Source organism: Mauremys mutica, chromosome 1 (genome assembly GCF_020497125.1).
Source record: "Mauremys mutica isolate MM-2020 ecotype Southern chromosome 1, ASM2049712v1, whole genome shotgun sequence".
NCBI lineage: Eukaryota > Metazoa > Chordata > Testudines > Geoemydidae > Mauremys > Mauremys mutica.
Window position 1 is genome coordinate 355892178 of NC_059072.1, and position 21357 is coordinate 355913534.

Here is a 21357-nt window from a genome sequence, read left to right on the forward strand (position 1 = left end):
GAGACTTTGCCTCTGTCAGCCATTAGGCCCAACAGGTGAAGTTATTTCCTGGTCCCCAGTACAATGCCGAGGCTACGCCCCATAGCGCCACCGGAGGGTGCCCCGAGCACAAGGCTGAAGGAGAGGCCCACAACCCTTGGAGTGTGAGACGGTGTGGTGGGGGGTTCGCAGCAAGCCACATCTGACGCTGTCAAGGAGTCAGCATGGGTCGGCCTGGCTGAGCGTGCGAAGGAGAATGCATCAGCGTGTGCAAGCGACTGCACGGGGGGTAACCAATACCAGCCCGTGTGACTGTGTGAGATCCCAGGTGTGTCAGTGTGCAAACACACGAGGGTATCCTCCTGTGCAAGGGAGTGTGTCACCACCGGCGTGCCAGTGTACGCCTGGGTGTGCCAGCGGATGCGCGTGCAGCCAGATGCTATTGCATGCAATAGTGTGAGGTGTGTACGTGCATGTGACCCAGCACTCATGTGTGCATGCACGAGGGTGCCTGGGTGTGTTGACTAACCCTGAGCAGCAGCATATCCAAGCCCCTGGGAAGCAGGGCGGGTGCAGAACGGGGTGGGAAACAGTTTTCCCAGCCTGGAAATATTTTCCAGAGTTTGCAAGTTTTCACTTGACTGTGGACAAAAAGTCAGATTCAAACATTTTTGCAAATCAAAACACCAAAAATGTTTCGGCTTCGGCCAATCCCGGCGGTTCCTTTCGCTCAGTTGGAAGGAACCATTGCCTTTGGATTGCAATGGTTTCCTCTTTAACCTTTTCTCAGTCGAATGAGCTCCAATGTCGAAGCAGAAAGCCGGGCAACTGGACCGTTTGGCTTTGAAAATGTGGAAACAAAACATTTTGACAATTTCAGAATTTTTTCCCCCAAACTTGTTGCCAGCCGGGAGATTCGCCAACACGGACCCGGTTTCCTGAACGGTTTCGAGCATCGTTCAATGAAAAAAACAGTTTAGCAAAAAGTTCCTGACCAGCCACTAGGGGTCAGCGTTACACACACAGTCCGTTACCCTCCTAGAACCCCAGCTTTGGAAGTCTGTTACACATGGGGATGAGTGGCCACTCCCCAGCACCAGCCAAACTGAGACCCTAACCCAGCCCCCTCCCGTCGCATTCTGGGGCAGCGCCATCTCTCTGCCCAGGCATCACCGGGGGCCAGTGTTATTATTAAACACCTCTGAACAAAGGCGGAAGAATGAACACTAGTTAAATCCTCCCTTTAGGTGCCTGCTGAGATGGGAGAGAAGCAACTGCATCCTGGCAAGCATGCCCCTGCACCGGTCACTCTGTGTAATGGCTGGCGCCGGGCGCTCGCTACATAATCTGCCTCCATAAGTGCCTGCTTCCCATTTAAGGCACTGGACAAGGTCTCCAAAGATCTGGGTTTAATCCCTCGCCCTGCTACTGACCAGAGACGAGTCACTTTATTGCTGTGCCTCAGTTTCCCATCTGTAAACCGCGGCTGACGATTGTGTCTTGTCTACACAGTCAGCTCCCGAGGGCAGGGACTGTCTCTTACAATGTGTCCAAACAGCGCCTGGCACAGTGGGGAGCCAGTTTGATTTGGGCTGGTTGGCACTGCTGTTCCTTGGATCTGCTCCAAGCAGACACCTCCTTCTCCTCACTTCACTCCCCCTAACACCCAAAGAGGGTGGTGCCTGAAAGGACTTGGGCCCGTCTAAGCACTAGCTCCGAGCCCTTCCAATAGTCAGCGTGTGCAGCTCTGCCTCTCTGTGGAAATGGGGCGACGCTGGCAAAGCAGCTTGGCACTAATGTCACATGGCCAGATGCTTCGGGGCAACTAGGCAGCTTTAGTCTTGTGGGACGCTGATACGGAATCAGCCCTGCTGATGTGTGTATGGACGGCTGCCCCCCACTGGGTGGTGCCGACGTGCGTAGGGACCGCTGCCCCCTGCTGGATGGTGCCGATGTGCGTATGGACCGCTGCCCCCTGCTGGATGGTGCCGATGTGCGTATGGCCCGCTGCCCCCTGCTGGATGGTGCCGACGTGCGTAGGGACCGCTGCCCCCTGCTGGATGGTGCCGACGTGCGTAGGGACCGCTGCCCCCTGCTGGATGGTGCCGACGTGCGTAGGGACCGCTGCTCCCCGCTGGATGGTGCCAATGTGCGTATAGACCGCTGCCCCCTGCTGGATGGTGCCGACGTGCGTAGGGACCGCTGCTCCCCGCTGGATGGTGCCGATGTGCGTATGGACCACTGCCCCCGCTGGATGGTGCCAATGTGCGTAGGGACCGCTGCTCCCTGCTGGATGGTGCCGACGTGCGTATGAACCGCTGCCCCCTGCTGGATGGTGCCGACGTGCGTATGAACCGCTGCCCCCTGCTGGATGGTGCCGACGTGCGTAGGGACCGCTGCCCCCGCTGGGTGGTGCTGACGTGCGTATGAACCGCTGCCCCCTGCTGGATGGTGCCAACGTGCATATGGACCGCTGCCCCCTGCTGGATGGTGCCGACGTGCGTATGGACCGCTGCCCCCTGCTGGATGGTGCCGATGTGCGTATGGACCGCTGCCCCCGCTGGGTGGTGCTGATGTGTGTATGGACCGCTGCCCCCGCTGGATGGTGCCGACGTGCATATGGACGGCTGCCCCCCGCTGGATGGTGCCGACGTGCGTAGGGACCGCTGCTCCCCGTTGGATGGTGCCGACGTGCGTATGGACCGCTGCCCCCTGCTGGATGGTGCCGATGTGCGTATGGACCGCTGCCCCCTGCAGGATGGTGCCGACGTGCATATGAACCGCTGCCCCCTGCTGGATGGTGCTGACGTGCGTAGGGACCGCTGCTCCCTGTTGGATGATGCCGACATGTGTATGGACCGCTGCCCCCGCTGGGTGGTGCCGACGTGCGTAGGGACCGCTGCTCCCTGCTGGATGGTGCCAATGTGCGTAGGGACCGCTGCTCCCTACTGGATGGTGCCTATGTGCGCATGCCCCATGCTGGGTGGTGCTGAAGTGTGTATTCACCACTGTTGCTGTGGCTAGGACGGGTCACACTCTAATGGGTGGGGTCCTGAGCAGAGGGCTAAGCCCCCCACCCCCAGTAAGAAAAGGAGATTCTCCTCTAGCTCATGTTGTCCAAGGTCTGTGTTTTACTGCCCGCGCAGGACGCTACAGGGGACCACGGTGCCCGCATCCCCGGCACGTGGCCAGTGAGCCATTGTGAACATACCCCAGTGGTGCTGGCAGGGCATCCCCCATGTTCTCTGCATCCCTGTGGGTGGAGCGAAGCTCCTGCCGGCCGGCCTCCCCCTACCAGCTCTGGGTCACCTCCCAGGGCATTAGCGATCCAGATCCACATGTCCCATTTAGCCAAGCATGGCAGCGTGGGCTCCTGAGCTCGCCCGTCCCGGCCTGCTTAGAGCCGTCAGAGCAGCGGCCGTGGCGGGCTTGGGGGCTGACTGACAGGCTATATAATTAGCGGTGTGATGGGCACCATGACGAGGGAGGGGTGGGAGGGCTGCAGAGAGTGGAACTGACTCATTTCTATCTGGCACCGAGCCGGGACGGAGCTGATGAGCCTGTCTGGGGCTAGGGTTGCCAGGTGTCCAGTTTTCAACTGGAATGCCCAGTCGAATAGGGACGCTGGCAGTGCTAGTCAGCACTGCTGACCGGGCCATTAAAAATCTGGTTGGTGTGGAGCTCGCAGGCTCCCTGCCTGGCTCCACATGGCTCCCAGAAGCGCCCAGCATGTCCCTCTGGCTCCTAAGCATAGGGGCAGCCACGGGGGCTCCATGCACTGTCCCCGCCCCGAGAGCCGGCTCCGCAGCTCCCATTGGCTGGGAACTGCGGCCAATGGGAGCTGGGGGAGCAGCACACAAAGCCCTCTGGCTGCCCCTTCGCTTAGGAGCTGGAGAGATGGGATGCCACTTCCAGGAGCCACCTGAGGCAAGCATCACTCAGAGCCCGTGCCCCTCATCCCCTCCTGTGCCCCAACCCCCTGCCCCAGCCCAAACCCCTCATCCCAGGCCCCACCTCAGAGCCCACACCCCCAGCTGGAGCCCTCAACCCCTCCCACACCCCAACCACCTGCCCCAGCCCAGTGAAAATGAGCGAGTGGTGGAGGGAGGGGATCAGGGTGAGCAGGGACGGGGCCTCGGAGAAGGGGCGGGCGGGGGGAAAGTTGGCAACCCCAGCCTGGATGGATCCGGATGGGAAGGGTGACACTAGCAGAGGAAAGCACAACGTGGCCTGGCACAGCCCAGAGACCCGGCCAGGGGGCAGGGCAGAGGGGGTGGGTCAGACAGGTGCTGAGGGGCTGGATTCCCTTGCGGTTTAGGATCAGACTTGAGCTCTGGGGGCAGCTCCTGGCTCTACCCTGGATGCACTGTCGCTTCATCCTCAGTCCCCCCAGCTGGGACCTGGGGCCGAGGCTTCTCTGCCTCACAGGTAGAACTTTAACCCGTCCGTGCCGGCAAGGTGCTTAGCTGTGGCCAAGGAAAGTGTACAGATAACTGGGGTACACACGCAGGTAACCCCACATGGCCAGACACGGGAAGCTCCTGATCTGGGGATGGGGATCCCCCCCCAAAATGTGTGGGACTGGACCTGCCTTTCCTGGCCTACAGGATAATCAGCTCTGAGTTTACCCGGAGACCTGTGAAACATCCTCCCAACAGCAGTGACCTGCTCTCCGCTCTGGCCTCCGGAAGAGGGGGCCTTCCCTCCTCGCACGCTCTTCCCGAGGGGATTCTGGCTTCAGAGACCCCTCCTCGGGATGGCAGGCCTCTCCAGGAGCCAGCCTACCTGGCAGATAACGGCCAACTGCTGCTACCAGCCAGCCGAGTTTCCTCCCTTAGCTGAAGTTGTCGAGGCCTGCGCTGTGGAGCTCAAAGCCCAGGGGTCTGGCCCCATGTTGGCAGGGGGTTGAGGGTTGGGGCGCAGCTTGCTGTGGGTGCCCGGTTCAACCCCCTCCAATGCCCGTCCTGCCCCGTTCCCTCTGCAGCGATGACCCGGCACCTCCACTCGATGCCCCATGGCTCTCCGAGGAGCACGGACGGTCAGTCCAGCCCCTGAACCCCACCGAAAAGCGGACGTAGGCAGCTGCCCCCACTCCCAGACACACTGCTGCATGGCCCAGCCTGTTACATCCTGCAGCCGTGCGTAATGGCCGAGCGAGCTGCCCCCTTACCTGGCACTCGCACTTCAGTTTCTGCTCCTTCTGGAAGGCCAGCGTGCTGGTCAGGACGGTGGAGGTGTAGCAGAAGCAGTGCTGGATTCTGTGCTCGTCGGCCTCCGTGTAGCTGAGGCGAGAAGAGCGGCACGGTCAGAACAGGGACGGCGCGCAGCGGCTCCTGCGGCCAGCGCTGCTCAGCCGGGGAGCCTGCCGGTGCTGCCTGTCCAGAGGAGATCCACCTCACTGACATGCAGCCACCTCTGGGGCAGGACATGGCAGCTGTCCCCCAGTGCACCGCGCATTCCCCTCCTCTCTCCTGGACTACTGCAATGCACTGCTCCGAGGCCCAGCTCCCCGGGCCCATCACTGCCCTGCCTCAGTTTCCCCAGCTGTAGGACAGGAATGAGGCAACTGACCCACCTCGCAGCAGGATGGGGGTGAGTCTATCAGGCCTCAGGTCAGGTCAGCCGGGATTTGCCCTCATCTGCTCCTGTCCCCTTCCCAAAACCCTCTTGAACGGGCGGTGCCGACCTCGCCCATGAAACGGTGGCAGGGCACCGGCGGGGTCAGGGAAGGAGGGCTCGGGGCAGCCTGGCGAAGGCTGAGCAGAGCCGGTCACGCCGCCAGCCAACCAAGCAGTGAGGACGGGGCTTTGCTCTGTTGCTGTTATTCAGCTCTGAATCCAAGGTTCAAGGAATGAATTACCCAGCGAGGGGGCTTCTCTGCCTGTGGAGCAGGGGAACGCTTTACTGCGCCTTTAACTGGAGCTGGTGCCTGGCTCGGCCTGCGCCCAAACCTGGCATGGACGCTGAAGGCTCTGATCAGCGGCACAGCCCCCCATCGCGGGAGCACACTGCATGCTGGGACTTGTAGTCTGCAGGAGCCGCGCCACCGTGCTGGCGACCAGGGTGGCCTGCCAGGACCCCCTGCCTGAGTGGCAGAGGCAGCCTGAAACCGCCAGCTGCCCCCCGGCCAGGAGCCCTCCTCTGCAGGCAGCTGGGCTCACAGCGATCTAGCCCCCCGGCCACCAGCACAAGCAGGGAGAGATGGTGCGGCAGCCAGGTGACAGCGCGATGCTGAGGGACCAGGGCTGGAGCCTGCCAGGTGCTTGGGGCCACAGCTCTGCTTTGGGCTCCGGACCTCACCCGTAAGCCGTGCCCCGTCCGCACAGCTCTGCGCAAAGGCCCAACCGTAAGGAGCGGAGCTGGCGTCAGCGCGGGGCCAGCGCCCCGGGAGCAGCCTCCCTAAGAGCCTCCGACTCACCTCTCTCCGCCCAGCTTGTTGAAAGCGCAGGCTAAGGCTACCACCTGGGAGGTGGCCTGGCTAATGACCGGCACGCACAGCATGGAGGTCACCTCGAATCCCAGCATGTTGTGAAGCTGCTTGTGTTCCTCCTGGGGAGAGAAGATCAGACCAGGGTGAGGTCAGGACGTGGGGCTGGGGAGGGTCAGACCAAGGTGAGGTCAGGACGTGGGGCTCGGGAGGGCACCGGGCACGGAGCAATACATTTATAGATAGACCTCGTGGCCAGATGCGACCACTGTGATCACTCCGTCTGCCCTCCTATATAACACACGCCGCAGAACTGCCCCACAGTAACTCCCAGGGCAGATCCAGTCTTGATTAAAATATGTCCCGTGGTGAGAATCCACCACGACCCTGGGGAAATTGTTCCAGTGGTTAATTACTCTCAGCGTTCAAAATGTCCCCCTCATTTCCAGCCCGAATTTGTCTAGCTTCAACTTCCAGCCGTGGGAACGTGTCAGACCTTTCCCTGCCAGACCGAAGAGCCCGTCGTTAAATATCTGTTCCCCATGTGAGTACTCATGGACTTATCAAGTCCCCATTTAGCCTTCTCTTTGTTCAGCGAAAGCAATTGAGCTCTTTAAGTCCAGCACTAGAAGTTTCATCATTCTCGTGGCTCTTCTCTGAACCTTTCTAATTTGTCAACATCCTCCTTGAATTGTGGCCACCAGAGCTGGACCCCGGATTCCAGCCGCGGTCGCACCGGGGCCAAACACAGAGGTCAAATCGCCTCTCTGCTCCCCGGTTTAGGCATCCCAGCATCTCATTCGCCCGTTAGGCCACAGCTCACGTTCAGCTGATTAGCCGCCACGCTCCCCAAATCTTTTTCAGAGTCACTGCTTGTGCTTCCCAGGACAGAGTCCCCCCTCCCGGAAGCGTGGCTGCGTTATGTAGACCCAGAGAAAGGGCGCAGGATCTAGGTCAGAGGTGGGCAAACTACGGCCCACGGGTCACATCTGGCCTGTGGGACCCTCCTGCCCGGCCCAACCCTTGAGCTCCTGGCCGGGGAGGCTCACCCCCGGCCCCTCCCCCGCTGTTCCCCCTCCCCCGCAGCCTCAGCTCACCGTGCCACCAATGCTCTGGCTCACCGCTCCGGCTGGGCAGCGCGGCGGTGTGGCTGGCTCTGGTGGGGCAGCGGGGCTGCGAGCTCCTGCTGCTCTGAGCGGCATGGTAAGGGGCGGGGAGCAGGGGGGTTGGATGGGGTGGAGGTTCTGGGGGAGCAGTCAGGGGGCAGGAAGCAGAGGGGATTGGATGGGGCGGAGGTTCTGGGGGGGCAGTCAGGGGACGGGGAACGGGGGAGGTTGGATAGGGGGTGAGGTCCTGGGGGGCGGTTAGGGGCAGGGCAGTCCTGGGAGGGGGCGGTCTGGGGACAGGGAACTGGGGGGTTGGATAGGCGTGGAAGGGGGTGGGGGTGTGGCTAGGGGTCAGGGCAGTCAGGGGACAGGGAGCAGGGGGAGGTTGGATGGGGCGGAGGTTCTGGGGGGGCAGTCAGGAGATGGGGAACGGGGGGGGGGGTTGGATGGGGGGGTCCTGGGGGGCGGTTAGGGGCGGGGGAGTCCTGGGAGGGGGCGGTCAGGGGACAAGGAGCAGGGGGGTTGGATGGGGCAGGAATTCTGAGGGGGGCAGTCAGGGGCTGGGAAGTGGGAGGGGCCGGGGGCCAAGCTGTTTGGGGAGGCTTGGGCCCTCCATACAGTTTCACCCCCCCCGATCTGGCCTTCGGGTCAAAAAGTTTGCCCACCCCTGACCTAGGCACTGTGAGACCCAGCAAAGGTAACACCCTGGGTACATGTGTGACTGGGTCTCCCCCATCCGGCTGCAGCCACCCACCCAATGAGCAACAGGGAAAGGGCCAGGGGTCACGAGTTCTTGAAACCTGCTTGCAACCCCAACTGATGCCCTAACTGGGAGGCAGCATGGCCTAGTGGATAGAGAACTGCAGTGGGGACACTGGCTGGCTGGGTCACCTTCAGCAAGTCACCCTGCCGCTCTGTGCCTCGGTTTCCCCATCTATAAAACAGCGATGATGCTACTAAAGCCCTTTGCAGTCTGTGGAAGACAGTGCTCTGTACCAGAGCTGGGTATTAACATTATTAATTCACTCCACATCGATGGCTGAGCAGCCACTCGCTGATAACAGTCAGGCAGCAGCTTTCTCTGATCCCCGTCTCTATCCTGGCTCGGAGCGGCAGGGGCACGGGGATGAGCGGCACTCTCTGTTCCCTATGCTGCTGCCACGGGGGAAGCTCGTGATGTGGAGGTGTCACAAACAGCGTCTCAAGGAGAAAGAGAAGCAGAGAGAGAGGCAGCTGGAGAGACTCCCCACAGCCGGTTGCTGACTGCAAGCTCGGCCTGGGAGGTTCATACCACTGAGCTCCTGGGCCCATGAGAAGCCTCTCGGATTTACTGCTCGGACTCAGTCTGAACAGCTGTTTACCGCTTTGCTGCTGCTGCGGCTGCTGGGCTCCCCAGCTCTTCTGTTTATCCTTTCGGGAGTAATTCCTTAGCTCCGGCACTTCGCCAGGGCAGGAACAAAATGCTTCTCTCTGCCTTGCCAGGCAGCGTGCCTCTGGCACCCTGCGCGTGAGTGGCACTGCCCCAGAGGGGACGGCCATATTCGTTTATATTCTTTATAACACCAAACACGCCAAGCCCTTGTGTATTAAACAGAGAACCCAACAGTAGGAACAGGAAGGGTAACACAGTAATGCAATGAGCTGGTTAAGTCCAGAGGGGCCCTCTGCTGGATGGCATCAGAACTGCTAGGCTGTGTGTCAGAGGCCCTGTACTGCCGCCTAGAAACTCTAAATAGAGCCCTGTTTTTTGCAATGGGGGCGCTCTTCCACTAGTGACTGGGCTGACAGCCACCAACGCCTCTCACGCAGCCGGAGGCAGCCTGTCAGCCGGGTTCCCAAGCAGCAACCTCAGTCCTTCCACCATCCCAAACCGTATTTACACTTATTTCGCTCCCTTCAGGCTTTCGAACTGCCTGTCTACCCAAGGGGAGGTGATGGATTGCTCGGGCGGCACAGATAAATAACTTCCCTGACCCTGCGCGCCGGCTCATGACCGCAGCACGTGCCAGGGCAGCGTCTGCAGCTGAGCCCGGGGCAGACACTCAGCCGGCTCGGAGGTGAGTGCAGGGCTTCTGGGGGAGTTGTTGTTATTTCTCAGCAGCGGTGACACCAACCAGCCCCTTGTGTGCAAGAGATCTATCATCCTAGCGTGATCCAGACAGAGCCTGCACAGGGACTTGCACGGCCCCTTCACAGGAGTATCTGAGCACCAGGCAGATAAGCATCATCCCCATTTCTCACAGGGGGAAACGAGACCCCAAGATCGTGCACAAAGGGTCCACTAAAGATCCGTTCACTGTCCGGACACCTGGGTGCTCAGATCCAGCACTGTTCGAGCTGAGCTACTCCAGCATTGTTCGTTCCAGGAGGAACTGAGGGATCTGCTCCCAGCCCAGCCCTACATTTGGATCTGGCCCCACGCTGACCCCTCACACACACTGAACCGCGACACCCATTCCCAGCTCTGATCGCTCTCCATGGAGCTAGCGGGGCATTTCCTCCACAGCAGTGTCCAGCGGCTGCTGCTCCGGCCACACGAGCCCAGGCCTTGGCTGGTAGCAGAGCGTTCGCTAACAAACCTCTGTCCCCAGCACAGAGACGCTGCAGGAGGAGAAGCTGCTCACTCGGGACTCCTGGATTGCACCAGGGGCCTCCTGATCACCCCTGCAGTTCCAGCCCTGGGCTACCCATCCCCACGCCCCGCTCTGCCGATGCACCTCAATCCCAGCCTGCAGCCCCCCGCCGTTCCAGTCCTGGGATCCCCCCACCCCAGCTCTGCCGATGCACCTCAGTCCCAGCCTGCAGCCCCCCGCCGTTCCAGCCCTGGGATCCCCCCGCCCCCGCTCTGCCGATGCACCTCAATCCCAGCCTGCAGCCCCCCGCCGTTCCAGCCCTGGGATCCCCCCCACCTCAGCTCTGCCGATGCACCTCAATCCCAGCGTGCAGCCCCCGGCCGTTCCAGCCCTGGGCTCCCCCCGACCCCAGCTCTGCCGATGCACCTCAATCCCAGCGTGCAGCCCCCTGCTGTTCCAGCCCTGGGCTCCCTGAGATGAGCCTTCTGGCCACACTGCACCATTCAGCCCGAGAATGAGATGAACAGGCTCAGACCTATCAAACTCGGTTCACTTGTCCCTAGAGCCAGGACACCAAACCAGGGTTCTTCAGCAGGGAGATCCCCTACCGCGGCAAGGCGGGGTTTGGAAGCAGCTCCTACTGGGAGAGTGTGATGTTATGAGTGTAATATAATATTTCATTGGAAGGTGGCAGGGCCAGAAAGAGTTAATTAACTCATAGACTGACCTGACCCATGGGTGAACCTTGAGGACTGGTTAGGAAGATCTGTAAATGAATAGAGCTTTGAAATGCGAGTCGGCATTGTTAGAGATCTCAAGGGGAGATGTTTGCTCAGGTCTTGTGATGTAAGCAAACAAGTCTTGTCTATTGCTATAGCTTTGATTCAAAGATCAAAAAAGGAATATTAACGTTTAGGAAGATACTTGAGGGAAATAGTATTATTGTCTATGTGTCCCTTTGAAGGTTGTGGTAACCTGTATCTGAACTGTTTAATGGATAAATTACTCTGTGCTAATTGCCAGGATGTTTGGGAGAAGGAGAGTTAAGCCTATTGTTTTCTCAGGCCAAAAGGCTGCTGGAAATGTATAAAAACCCTGGGACATGATCCTGGTTCATCTCAGATCTGCTTTGGGTTTCAAGAGGGGGAACCTTAAGCCATAAGGATTGAGATCCCCAGTCACTGACTGGAGTCACCCTGAATATGGACATTGGACTATCACCTATGGACTATTTCTAAAAGGACTTTTGGCAACTACAAGCTCATTCCTGCTGTGTATCTGAACCTCAAGAATTGAATTCAAGTCTGTCTGTATATTGATCTTTTAACCAACATGCTCTTTCTTTTCTTTTTTAACAAATTTTAGCTTAGTTAATAAGAATTGACTATAGCGTGTATTTTGGGTAAGATCTAAGTTATAATTGGACCTGGGCGTGTGGCTGACCCTTTGGGGTTGGAAGAACCTTTTCTTTTATATGATGAGATAAGATTTTCAGGAATCATCATCATATCTGACAGGTGTGTTTGGATGGAGGCCTGGGGCTGGGCACTTTAAGGGAACTGCGTTGTTTGAACTTCTAACTAACCAGTGAGGTGCTGTAGAAGCTGTTCTGTGCTGGTTTGGTAAATGTAAGTATTGGAATAACCCTCAGCTTCTGGGGTTGGTCTGCCCTGTTCCGTTTGCAGTTCACCCTAATTGAGTGACCTCAGTTGGCTCCCATGGGCAGCACCGTCACAGGGAGGCTGCTGGGTTTCTGTGAGCTGCGGAGATGGGACGGATGATGACCAGACTGGGAAGCTGCTCTTTCCCACAACGACACAGACATTAGGTGCCATCAGAGCCCGTCATGGGAAGTGCCGGGGCTCTCTGCCAGCCGCCGGGCAGGCAGGCTAACGGCTGCGTTAGTGCTGCGTGCGGCTGCCTACTGGATCCAGCTGTGATCGGGCTCGGCCGGTCATCACTGCCCGCTGCGTTACCGAGAGGTGGGGAAAATGACCTACGAGGATCCACCTAGCTCCAGCTGCTGCCAGGCCTGGCCCCCAACCCCCTAGGTCTGCAGAACCTGGCTGGGCCTATGTCTGCATGAGAGATGGATCTCAGCGCTGTCCCGCGTGACTGACAGATCACACCCCCGCGCTGACCCGTCCCCTCCCTCTGGTGGAGCTGTCGGCTCAGCCTTCAGGTCATCTCTAGGACACCCCCCAGCATTCAGAGATTAGAAAGCCATCTAGAGATCATCTAGTCTGACCTGCTGCATGACACAGGCCAACTTCCCCGAATTAATTCCTGCTTCGAAGCCCACGAGCTGTGACTGAACTGGAGCAGAGCTTTCAGAAAAACATCCCGTCTTGAGTAAAAAATGACTAGTGAGGCCATGTCTGGCACAAATTGTTCCAGTGCTTAATTGCCCTCACTGTTAAAAAGGTACCTTATTTCCAGTCTGAATTTGTCTGGCTTCGACTTCAACTTCCAGCCAGTGGATCGTGTCAGATCTCTCGCTGGTAGACAGAAGAGCCCATTGTCCTATTTCAGTTCCCCGTGTAGTTGTATGGGGAGACTTTGGCAAACCAGTACAGTGCCTGAAACCACTATGGCTTATTGTTAAAGGCAGCCTAGTCAGCAAGCTGTAAATTGGCCATTCATCAGTCTCAGCTTGACCAAGGCAGGAGGGGAGGGGGATTTAGGGTGCCACCGAAAAGGCGGCTTGACCCCACGTCCTTCGTCCTTCCTGATAAGAATCGTGTTAAAATTGCTGATACATGCGTTTTCAAAGAGTAGGATGTGCCCCAGGAATGTCTATTGAGGTCTCAAGGCTGCAGGCTCTGGAAAGACCCACACCTGGCTAATCAATAAGCAGAAGGAACCTCTTGCTTGAAACTGCTTACTTAACAAGGTTTCTTTAATTACTAATGTATAAATAAGGGGAAAAAGCTTGAGACAGGTGGGACTCATTTCAGGACTAACCTCTCCCTCTGGATGCATCTTCTGTTCCCCAGCAGCATACGGGCTGCCGCTGTATCACTCAAAAGCCACACTCAGCTTTGGTAATTATCAAGGGTTGGGGGTGTTTTACTAACTTGTTGCGGACGTGTGTAAGTGCTTGAGACTAAGTAAAGTTTAGCATTAAGTGAAAGCACTCTTGTGTTGTCTGTTTGTGCCAGTCATCTATCGGTCGGACGGCCGTGTCTCCCCTGATTTATTTCCTGACACCACCTCACACAGAGTAACTTATAAACTGTGGTCAAGTCACCCCTTAACCTTCTCTTTGATAAGCTACGTAGGTTGTGTGTCTTAAGTATTTCGCGATCAGGCAGGTTTTCCAATCTTTTAATTATTCCTGGGGCGCTGATCCAAACCTTCTGCAATTCATCAACTTCCATCTTGAACTACGGACACCAGAACTTCCCACAGCAGTCGCACCAGCACCAAACACAGAGGTCAAACAACCTCTCTGGCCTCAGTATCGCACTGGGAGCTCCTGTTCAGCTGATTATTCACCACAACCCCCAATGGGTGGTTTTGAGTCCCTGATTCCCAGGATATAGTCCCCCACCCTGTATGCGTGGCCTGCATGCTTTGTTCCTAGGCGTATAACTTTATATTTGGTCATATTGAAACGTACGTGGTTTGCTTGCACCCTGCTTACCAGGCGACCCAGATCACTCTGCATCAGTGACCTGTCCTGTTCAATATTTCACGCCCCCCAACTTCTGTGCAAATTTTATCAATGATTATTTTATATTTTCCTCTAGGTCATTGATAAAAATATTTAATAACATAGAGCCAAGCACCGATCCCTGTGGGACCCCACTAGGAACACACCTGCTCCAGGTTTCAGAGTGGTAGCCATGGGCACTGAACTGAGAGTCAGGACTCCCTGGGATCTGTGCCCAGGTCTGCCACTGAGTCTTTCACCTCTGGCAAATCGTGTCCCCGCCCGTGGGATACTGGTGTTAATTCCGTAACAAGTCCACGTTCCCCTAGCACTGCTCTGGTGTTGCTTTGAGGCACACCACAACTGCTCAAAACTTCTCATCAGGGACACAGCTTAGATCCCCAACCCCCTGCCCCTGACACTTGAGCTAAGAGAGACTCTCCTTTAGCTCTTAGCTGAATGGGGTCTATGACACAAACCCGAGCAGTTCTGATTTGACCCAATAGAGGGCAGTGGTGCACACACCCATCAGCTGATTCATTTAGTCCCTTAGAGCAGGACAGGGATACTCAGAAATGTGAGTGTCCCACTGGAAATGTACCCCTCTGATGCAGCTGCACAGTGTGCTCTGCAGAGCTGGCCCCAGGACTGTCACACTTCCCGGGTGATCGCCTGACACACCTGCCCCATGGAGGGTGTTGGGAGAACTGCTCTGATGTGTCACTAGAACAACACGTGAGGCTCGGTGGCGATCTCGCCGCAGCTGTGGTTCTGCTGAGCCCTTAGACAGAAGAGAGGAACAGGCATGTGCCCCTCCATCCAGTCATCTGTCAGCTAATCCGACGGTGACAGAGCTAGTCCAGGGCCTTGGACTGGCCTCTCCTGGCAGCAGCACGTTCGTGAACAGCCCAGCAACCACGGCCAGGCAGCGAGCGGCGCTCTGCAAAATGACTATTGTGTGGCTAAGGCCAGCACGGGAAAGTTCTGCCGCTGCCCCTGCCTGCCTATCCAGCTCTTGGTACTGTGCCCATCACCCTGGTGTCGGAGCACCTGTGCACGATCAGCTATTGAGCGAGGACGAGGTTGGCTATGGAGACTGGCCTGCAGCTGAGCCAGGAGTTCCTACACGCTCGGCCCTCTCATCTGCACCCATGGTGCTCAGACATCACAGCGTTAATACCGGGCCCACCTCAGTAGCGTCCGAGGGACATCCAAGAGGACATCTCCCCCTTGTCCGCCCAAGGCCTGCATGCCCATGCTCCCATTGTGGCCACGTGGCAGGCTTCTCCCCCCGGGGCCCGAGCCTGGGGCAAGCCCAGCGACGTACCACGCTGATGTCCTGTAGGGTGATGGATTTCTTCTCCTCTACCACCTTCCCCAGGCGCCCAAACGTCAGCTGCAGGCAAAGAGAAGAGAGTCAGGAGCCGGTGCGCTCGGGGGGCCGAGGAAGAGGAAGGTTGGCTCGTGGGTGAAGTTTTGTCACACAGGAGCCCGGGTGCAGCGGCCAATGGCTCTTCCGGGAGCAGCGGCACACCCAGCTCCCCCACCCAGCTCCGTGGATGCGGTGCGAGAGGAGACGCAGGGCTTGGGGGGCCACTGCTTATGGGGAGAGGACATCTCAGTCTCCAAGCCCTTCCAGAGCTTGGCCCCTCCACTGAGCTCCACAGCACACACAGACCACTACAGAAATATGGCGGCGTGGACCCCAGCCCATGGGGCAGCGGGCTGAGACCCACCAACCTCCTGCCACATAAGCAGCTGCTCGATGGGATCAGCATGTGGGACACGGCCAAACCAGTGACTTGCGGCCTAGGGGCTGTCCAAAGTCCCCCGGTCCAGGCCGTGCCCTTCAGCCGTGCCCATCAATTCCTACCCTTGCAATACGGCTGCAACGGCCTTTTTCATCCACCGCCGAGCGGTCTCCCCGCACACCGGGCCAGTCACATCCCTGGCAGCTCCACGGCAGGTAGCGAAGTTTCACCAGGGACGAATCTGGCCCCCTTCGCTTTGGATTAATGATTGGGGCGGGGTGGGGGGGAGCTGCTGATGGCCAATCCTGCTCCACTTGAAGGCGGCTGTGCTGGGAGAAGCCTGCTGGGTTTGTCTCACCTTTGGTAACAGACGCATCCCGGCGTCATGTTCTGGGGAGCAGTCCGGGCCAGTGAGAGGCCGTGTCAGTGCCTGCCCTCTAACCGGGGTGAGGAGCTCCCAGCCGGCAGAGCGGCACGCACCGGCGGTGCCACAGCATCTCCCTGCTCTGGACTGCTCCCCAGGGCCTGGGGCAGAGCCAGGGGTTGAGCAGTGAGCTCCCCCCCGCGGCACATTGGAAAGTTGGCGCCTGTAGCTCCAGCCCCAGAGTCGGTGCCTGTACAAGGAGCCGCATATTAACCTCTCCGGAGCCACACGTTGGCCACCCCTGCTCTAGAAAGTTGGATGTGCTCCCCGCCAGTTGAAAGCCGCTGGTCGACGTGCTTCACTAGCTCCGTGATCATTTAAAGCCAACGGGCTCTATGCTCCTAAATGCGCCTCACTTTTGAAAACGGGAATGCGGAGCCTACGTTTCTTCGGTGCTTTCGAAAATGTTGGCCCAAGTCTGCCCATCCATGCAGCCCCAAGGGCCTGGCCCAGCATGCACTGGGCTCCAGGGAAGAGGTGGGATGGGTTCTTTGTGGATGGTCTCCTTTCTAGCTATCCTAAGGTGGACCACCCCTTTCCTCTTGGAGAACGAGGAGGGGATATTGCCAGGACAGGCTCGTTCTGCCCCTTGGCTGGACGTTGAGGGTGGTGGCAAGGCGGGGAGGATCGCCTTCTGAGGAACAGTTAACAGAGCTAACGGCTGGAATCTCAGCTGGTGTAAATCGGGGCAGCTCCATTGACATAGGCACTGAACATCTGGACTGTAATATCTGTGCATGGAAGCATTTCCCAGCAGCTGGGCTGCAGCGTGCACTGCCAGAGTTGCTGGCTGCTCTCCAGATGTTTCCCGGTTGGCTTTAAAGTGGATCTACCTGGACAAAGCCTTGGGGAAAGAGGAAGGGGCATCCTGGAGCCAAGGGGGGAGGACAGAAGCAGCCCCGGCGCTAACGAAACGATGTCGGTGTTTACCGGCTTCCTGACGCATGGCCTGGGAAGGGAGCTGGAGCCCAGATTCCTCCAGGCTGCAGCCGCTCTCCCGGGAGAGTTCAACGTGGTTCCAGACCGGATGTTCTCACTTGTTGGCTGGCATCACTGGAGGCCGTCAGTCAACAAGCAAGAACACGGGCTGGCAGTGGTCGTGGCTCAGGTCTGTAATGAGAGGCCAAAGGACCTGCCACAGCTGGAGAAGTCGATGGCTCCTCTTGGGTCGGACTGAGTGTGGCCAGGGCTAAATGTGCTCAGAAACTCACAGCTCAGGATGGGACTGAGGCAAACACCAGATCTGAGCACTCCCGAACTTTGGATCTGCATCCACACTTGGTGGTCTGGGACCCCTCTCTCCTCATCGCCCCCACCCCACGCCACCCCCACACTGTAAATGTGCCACCCTACTCCAGGAATTCCTTCCTGACCCCAGCTGGGGAGCTGTCTATGCCTGGAAGCATGAGGACTGTCCCGGTATGTACATCCCATGGCTAGCTTCATCTCTGGAGCGGGGCTGATTTAAACCCCAGCCGGGCGGGAATACAGAGCTGAGCTTTGCTGCTGAGCGACAGAGAACATGTAACAACTTACAGGGAAGCTGATCTCCTCTTCCAGCACTTTATCTCCCACGACCTGGAGGAAACAAAAACCACAGAGGTGAGGGCCAAGGAGCTGAGGAATCGGTGCTCTGGAAAGCCCTGGCCACGGAACAGGAGCTGAGAGAGAATTTAAACCCTTTATGCAGCAGGGTCTAATTAGCCGAGAACTGATTGTCTCTGTGAAAGCTGCTCAAGGTGGGTGAGCTTGGAACTTGTAGCAGCAGCGGGAACAGAATCCAGGTCTTCCTGCTCCAGGTGCTCAGGTCTCTGCCCCTGGAGCGAAAGGAGAAAAGTCCCTAGCCAGTGTTCCAATACAGGGAATGCTCCTGTAGGAGGGGAGGGCTGAAAGGGGAGAGAATTTACTCAAATCAGACCCAGTGTAGGGGGTGGCATGACCCTTAGGGTCAGCCCCTTTTGGAGTTGGTCTTCCAGGGCAAACCAACGTGCATCCTGGCCCATCATCCCACCGCAGAGCGACACTGAAACAAACCGGCCCTGGGCTGTGTTGCAACGGGATCATTTTTGCCCATCTCAGCATCTTTGCTGGGCTGGTTTTTATGTATGTTCCTAAAGCTTCAGGGTTTCGGAGGTCAGGAAGGGATTTTTTGCCCCTCCCTCCCCCCCGGTGTATTCTGGGAGGGTTTATTTAATCCCCTTCCTCTGAAGCATGAAGGATGGCCAGGGCTGGAGGTGGGACTTAGGACGGGGAGGGCCATCTTTCTCTCTCTCAGGTGCTGGGCTGGCTGGTTCTGGCTTGCATACTCAGGGTTTAACTGATCGCCATGTGTGGGCTCGGGAAGGAATTGGCCCCCTGGTTGTACTTGGGGTTCTTGCACCTTCCTCCGCAACGTGTGGGTCTGGGATGGGGTGTGCACCCCCACAAGGTTTGAGGGGGTTAAGGTGGCCAGGTGGGCCAATTAACTCCCCGGGCTGCACGTGGCGGAGGAGCCAGGGAGCAGGGGTTGGTTAAATGAGGCTTAGCTGGCCAGGAACAGAGGGGCCCGGATCACGCCCAGGAGCTGAGAGCAGAAGGGGTGGCAGGGAAGGAGAAGGGAGGTGTGCCTGGGGCCTGCAGTCACTCCCTGGGCCGGCAAACCCAGCGCAGGGGGAGAACCAGAGAGGGAGGGAAGGCTCAGGAGAAAGGGAAGGCAGCTAAGTGTGGGGGAGGGCAGAGCTTGGCTGCTGAGGAGAGGCCCTGAGCTGGAACCCGGAGCGGAGGGTGGGCCCGGGCTCCCCTACCAGCCCCTGGGGAAGTGGTGCAGACCAGACAGCGGAGAGCCGACTGCCGGGGCCAGTTTGCCCTGAAGGACTTGCATGCCCCGGAAGAGGAGGACAATAGTGACCTGGCCGGGGTGTGTGTGTGTGACAAACAGGAAGTGGCAGCTCCTGGAGCGAGAGGGGCCGCAGAGCGAGGCAGGACGGGGGGAGACGTGGCCAGAGGAGGGCGCAGCACCTGGAAAGCGCTAATTCCCAGAGCGGCCAGGAGGAGGCGCCGAGGGGTGAGTGGACCCCGTGATAGGGTCACTCTCCTATTCACTGCCTGTGGCACATCACGGTCTAGTCTCCCGTGGGGCTGGTGGCCTGTGACAGACAGGACAGGAGACACTGGATGATCTGGTCCCTGCTGGCCTTGAACTCTCTGACTCTGCAACTGTCCTGACAAGATCCCTGATTGCAACACAACTGTCAACAGGCTCCAGGCAAGTTCCAGGTGGGAACCTCCTTAATCTTCTGCCACCAGTCACCCTCTTGGGCTCCCCAGCTGCTCCGCGGCTGCCGCCACCGAGCCAGGGCCTCCAGGCTCTGCTGCTCCCCGGCAGGATGGGCTGGCCACCTCCCTGGCTCCCTGGGCAGCCGACAAACCGGGCAGCCAGCTCTCCAGCCCCCCAGGCTGCCCGAGGAGCCAGCCAAACATTACTGGTCCTCCCCAGGCAGATTTCTTTTCTTTCTTTCCTTCCTGTGAAATTTACACACTTTTGACCTTTGTGTCCCATTTTTGGATGCATTTTTGTGCTGTGGCGGGTGGAACGAGCGGTTTTTGGCTGGCTCTGCTCCACAGCGCCAGGCACGTTCCTGGTGCCCTACGAACAGTGCAGACTCGCCAGCAGAGGGATCCGGACCCATTTCCCCTGCCACTCAAACGGCGGAGCTCCGCAGCGTCTCCACTGGGGTCACCGGCATGACCCCCCTACCACACAGGGATGAGGGGGAGTCAAGCCCCTGCCCCGGAGACCCTCCAGACCTGATCCTGCGAGGTGCTGAGCACTGTGGACGTCCAGTGATGTCCCAGGAGCACCCGGCTGGAACTGGCCCCGTCGGGACAGGGGAGGATGGGGCTGCAGGAGAAAGCCCAGGGAAAGGAAAGCTGCTCTCAGCAGAGCAGCATGGACAGTGACGGGCACAGATTTATTTCATGGGGGTGTGCTCTGCCTGGAATAGCCAGTGACACCCCAAGCCCCGGGAACCCTGCCTCCCTCCCACTGTGCAGAAGGCCCCGTCTGTGCTCCAAGCAAGGCAGCTGGGTTTACTTGTTTCTGGCTGTTCCCTAGGATGAATTCTGGACTCCCCCCAGGACAGGCCTGGCCCGCCTGGGGCTGCGGTACCACCCACCTGGCAGAAGAGCTGGTGGTTATCTTCCGAGACCAGCAGGAGGCAGCAGCAGGGGGACTGGGTCTCCTGCTTCAGCTGGGGAAGAGAGAGAGATGGGGCAGTGGTTAGACCCTATTTCGAGAGACCCTGTTTAGAGCAGGAAGGGACAACACTGTCCAGCGCAGGCAGGAGGCCCTGGGACACACCCGCCAGCCTGTTCCGCTGAGATCTGCAGCCCAAATGTGGGGTAGCTTAGCTCAGCCAGCCTGGGTGATGGGGGCCCATCACTCTCACCACCACCTGGCACTTGTACTGACAAAGGTGAAGCATCTTCCTCCCCAGGCTACAGGTGGGGAAACTGAGGCACGGCACGTTAAGTGACTTGCCCACTGTCACACAGGGAGTCAGTGGTAGAGGGAGGATGAGAACCCAGGAATCCTGGCTCCCAAAAAGTGCTACAGCTGGCTGCTGAACGGGCTCCAGGCAGAGAGTGATGGGGAGTAAGAGCTAAAGGGGCCTAGGAAAGCAGAGGAGGGATTAAACCTTTGTTTGAGATTTAGAGCTCGGACTGAAGAGACACTGGGCTCCCCAGATAGAGGGAAACCATCACTTCCAATGGTCAGAGCCCAGCAGCACCTCTCTAGGGTGGACTAGAGGAGACTAAGGGGGATATGATAGAGGTATATAAAATCATGAGTGGTGTGGAGCAAGTGGCTAAGGAAAAGTTATTTACTTATTCCCATAATACAAGAACTAGGGGTCACCAAATGAAATTAATGGTCAGCAGGTTTAAAACAAATAAAAGGAAGTTTTTCTTCACGCAGCGCACAGTCAACTTGTGGAACTCCTTGCCGGAGGAGGTTGTAAAGGCTGGGACTATAACAGCGTTTAAAAGAGAACTGGATAAATTCATGGTGGCTAAGTCCATAAATGGCTATTAGCCAGGATGGGTAAGGAATGGTGTCCCTAGCCTCTGTTTGTCAGAGGGTGGAGATGGATGGCAGGAGAGATCACTTGATCATTGCCTGTTAGATTCACTCCCCCTGGGGCACCTGGCATTGGCCACTGTCGGTAGACAGATACTGGGCTAGATGGACCTTTGGTCTGACCCGGTACGGCCGTTCTTATGTTCACCATCCTCGCCCGCACCCCAAAGCCCCCTTCCCAGCGACACAAGCTCCTCCCCAACACAAGCCAGCTGCAAGATGCGCTTGGCAAAGCAGACTCCAGAGGGCACAGCCGGGAGACCCAATTCTCTGCTTAACGACAGGGGTGGTTTTAGCCCCATGTACTCGGTCACTTTTTCGCC

At 58.2% G+C, this 21357-nt stretch overlaps 1 protein-coding gene across 2 annotated transcripts in view; it reads right to left on the minus strand.

The window, feature by feature from the left end:
- PDE2A (phosphodiesterase 2A) overlaps positions 1-21357 on the minus strand; it is a 360750-nt gene that overhangs the window by 23985 nt on the left and 315408 nt on the right. For both annotated transcript variants that reach the window (XM_045022966.1, XM_045022975.1), the window contains 5 exons: positions 20070-20144; positions 17452-17493; positions 15068-15136; positions 6398-6528; positions 5150-5261 (listed from right to left, as the gene is read on the minus strand). In XM_045022966.1, the coding sequence (XP_044878901.1) occupies positions 5150-5261; positions 6398-6528; positions 15068-15136; positions 17452-17493; positions 20070-20144 (429 nt within the window). The remainder of the gene's footprint in view (positions 1-5149; positions 5262-6397; positions 6529-15067; positions 15137-17451; positions 17494-20069; positions 20145-21357) is intronic.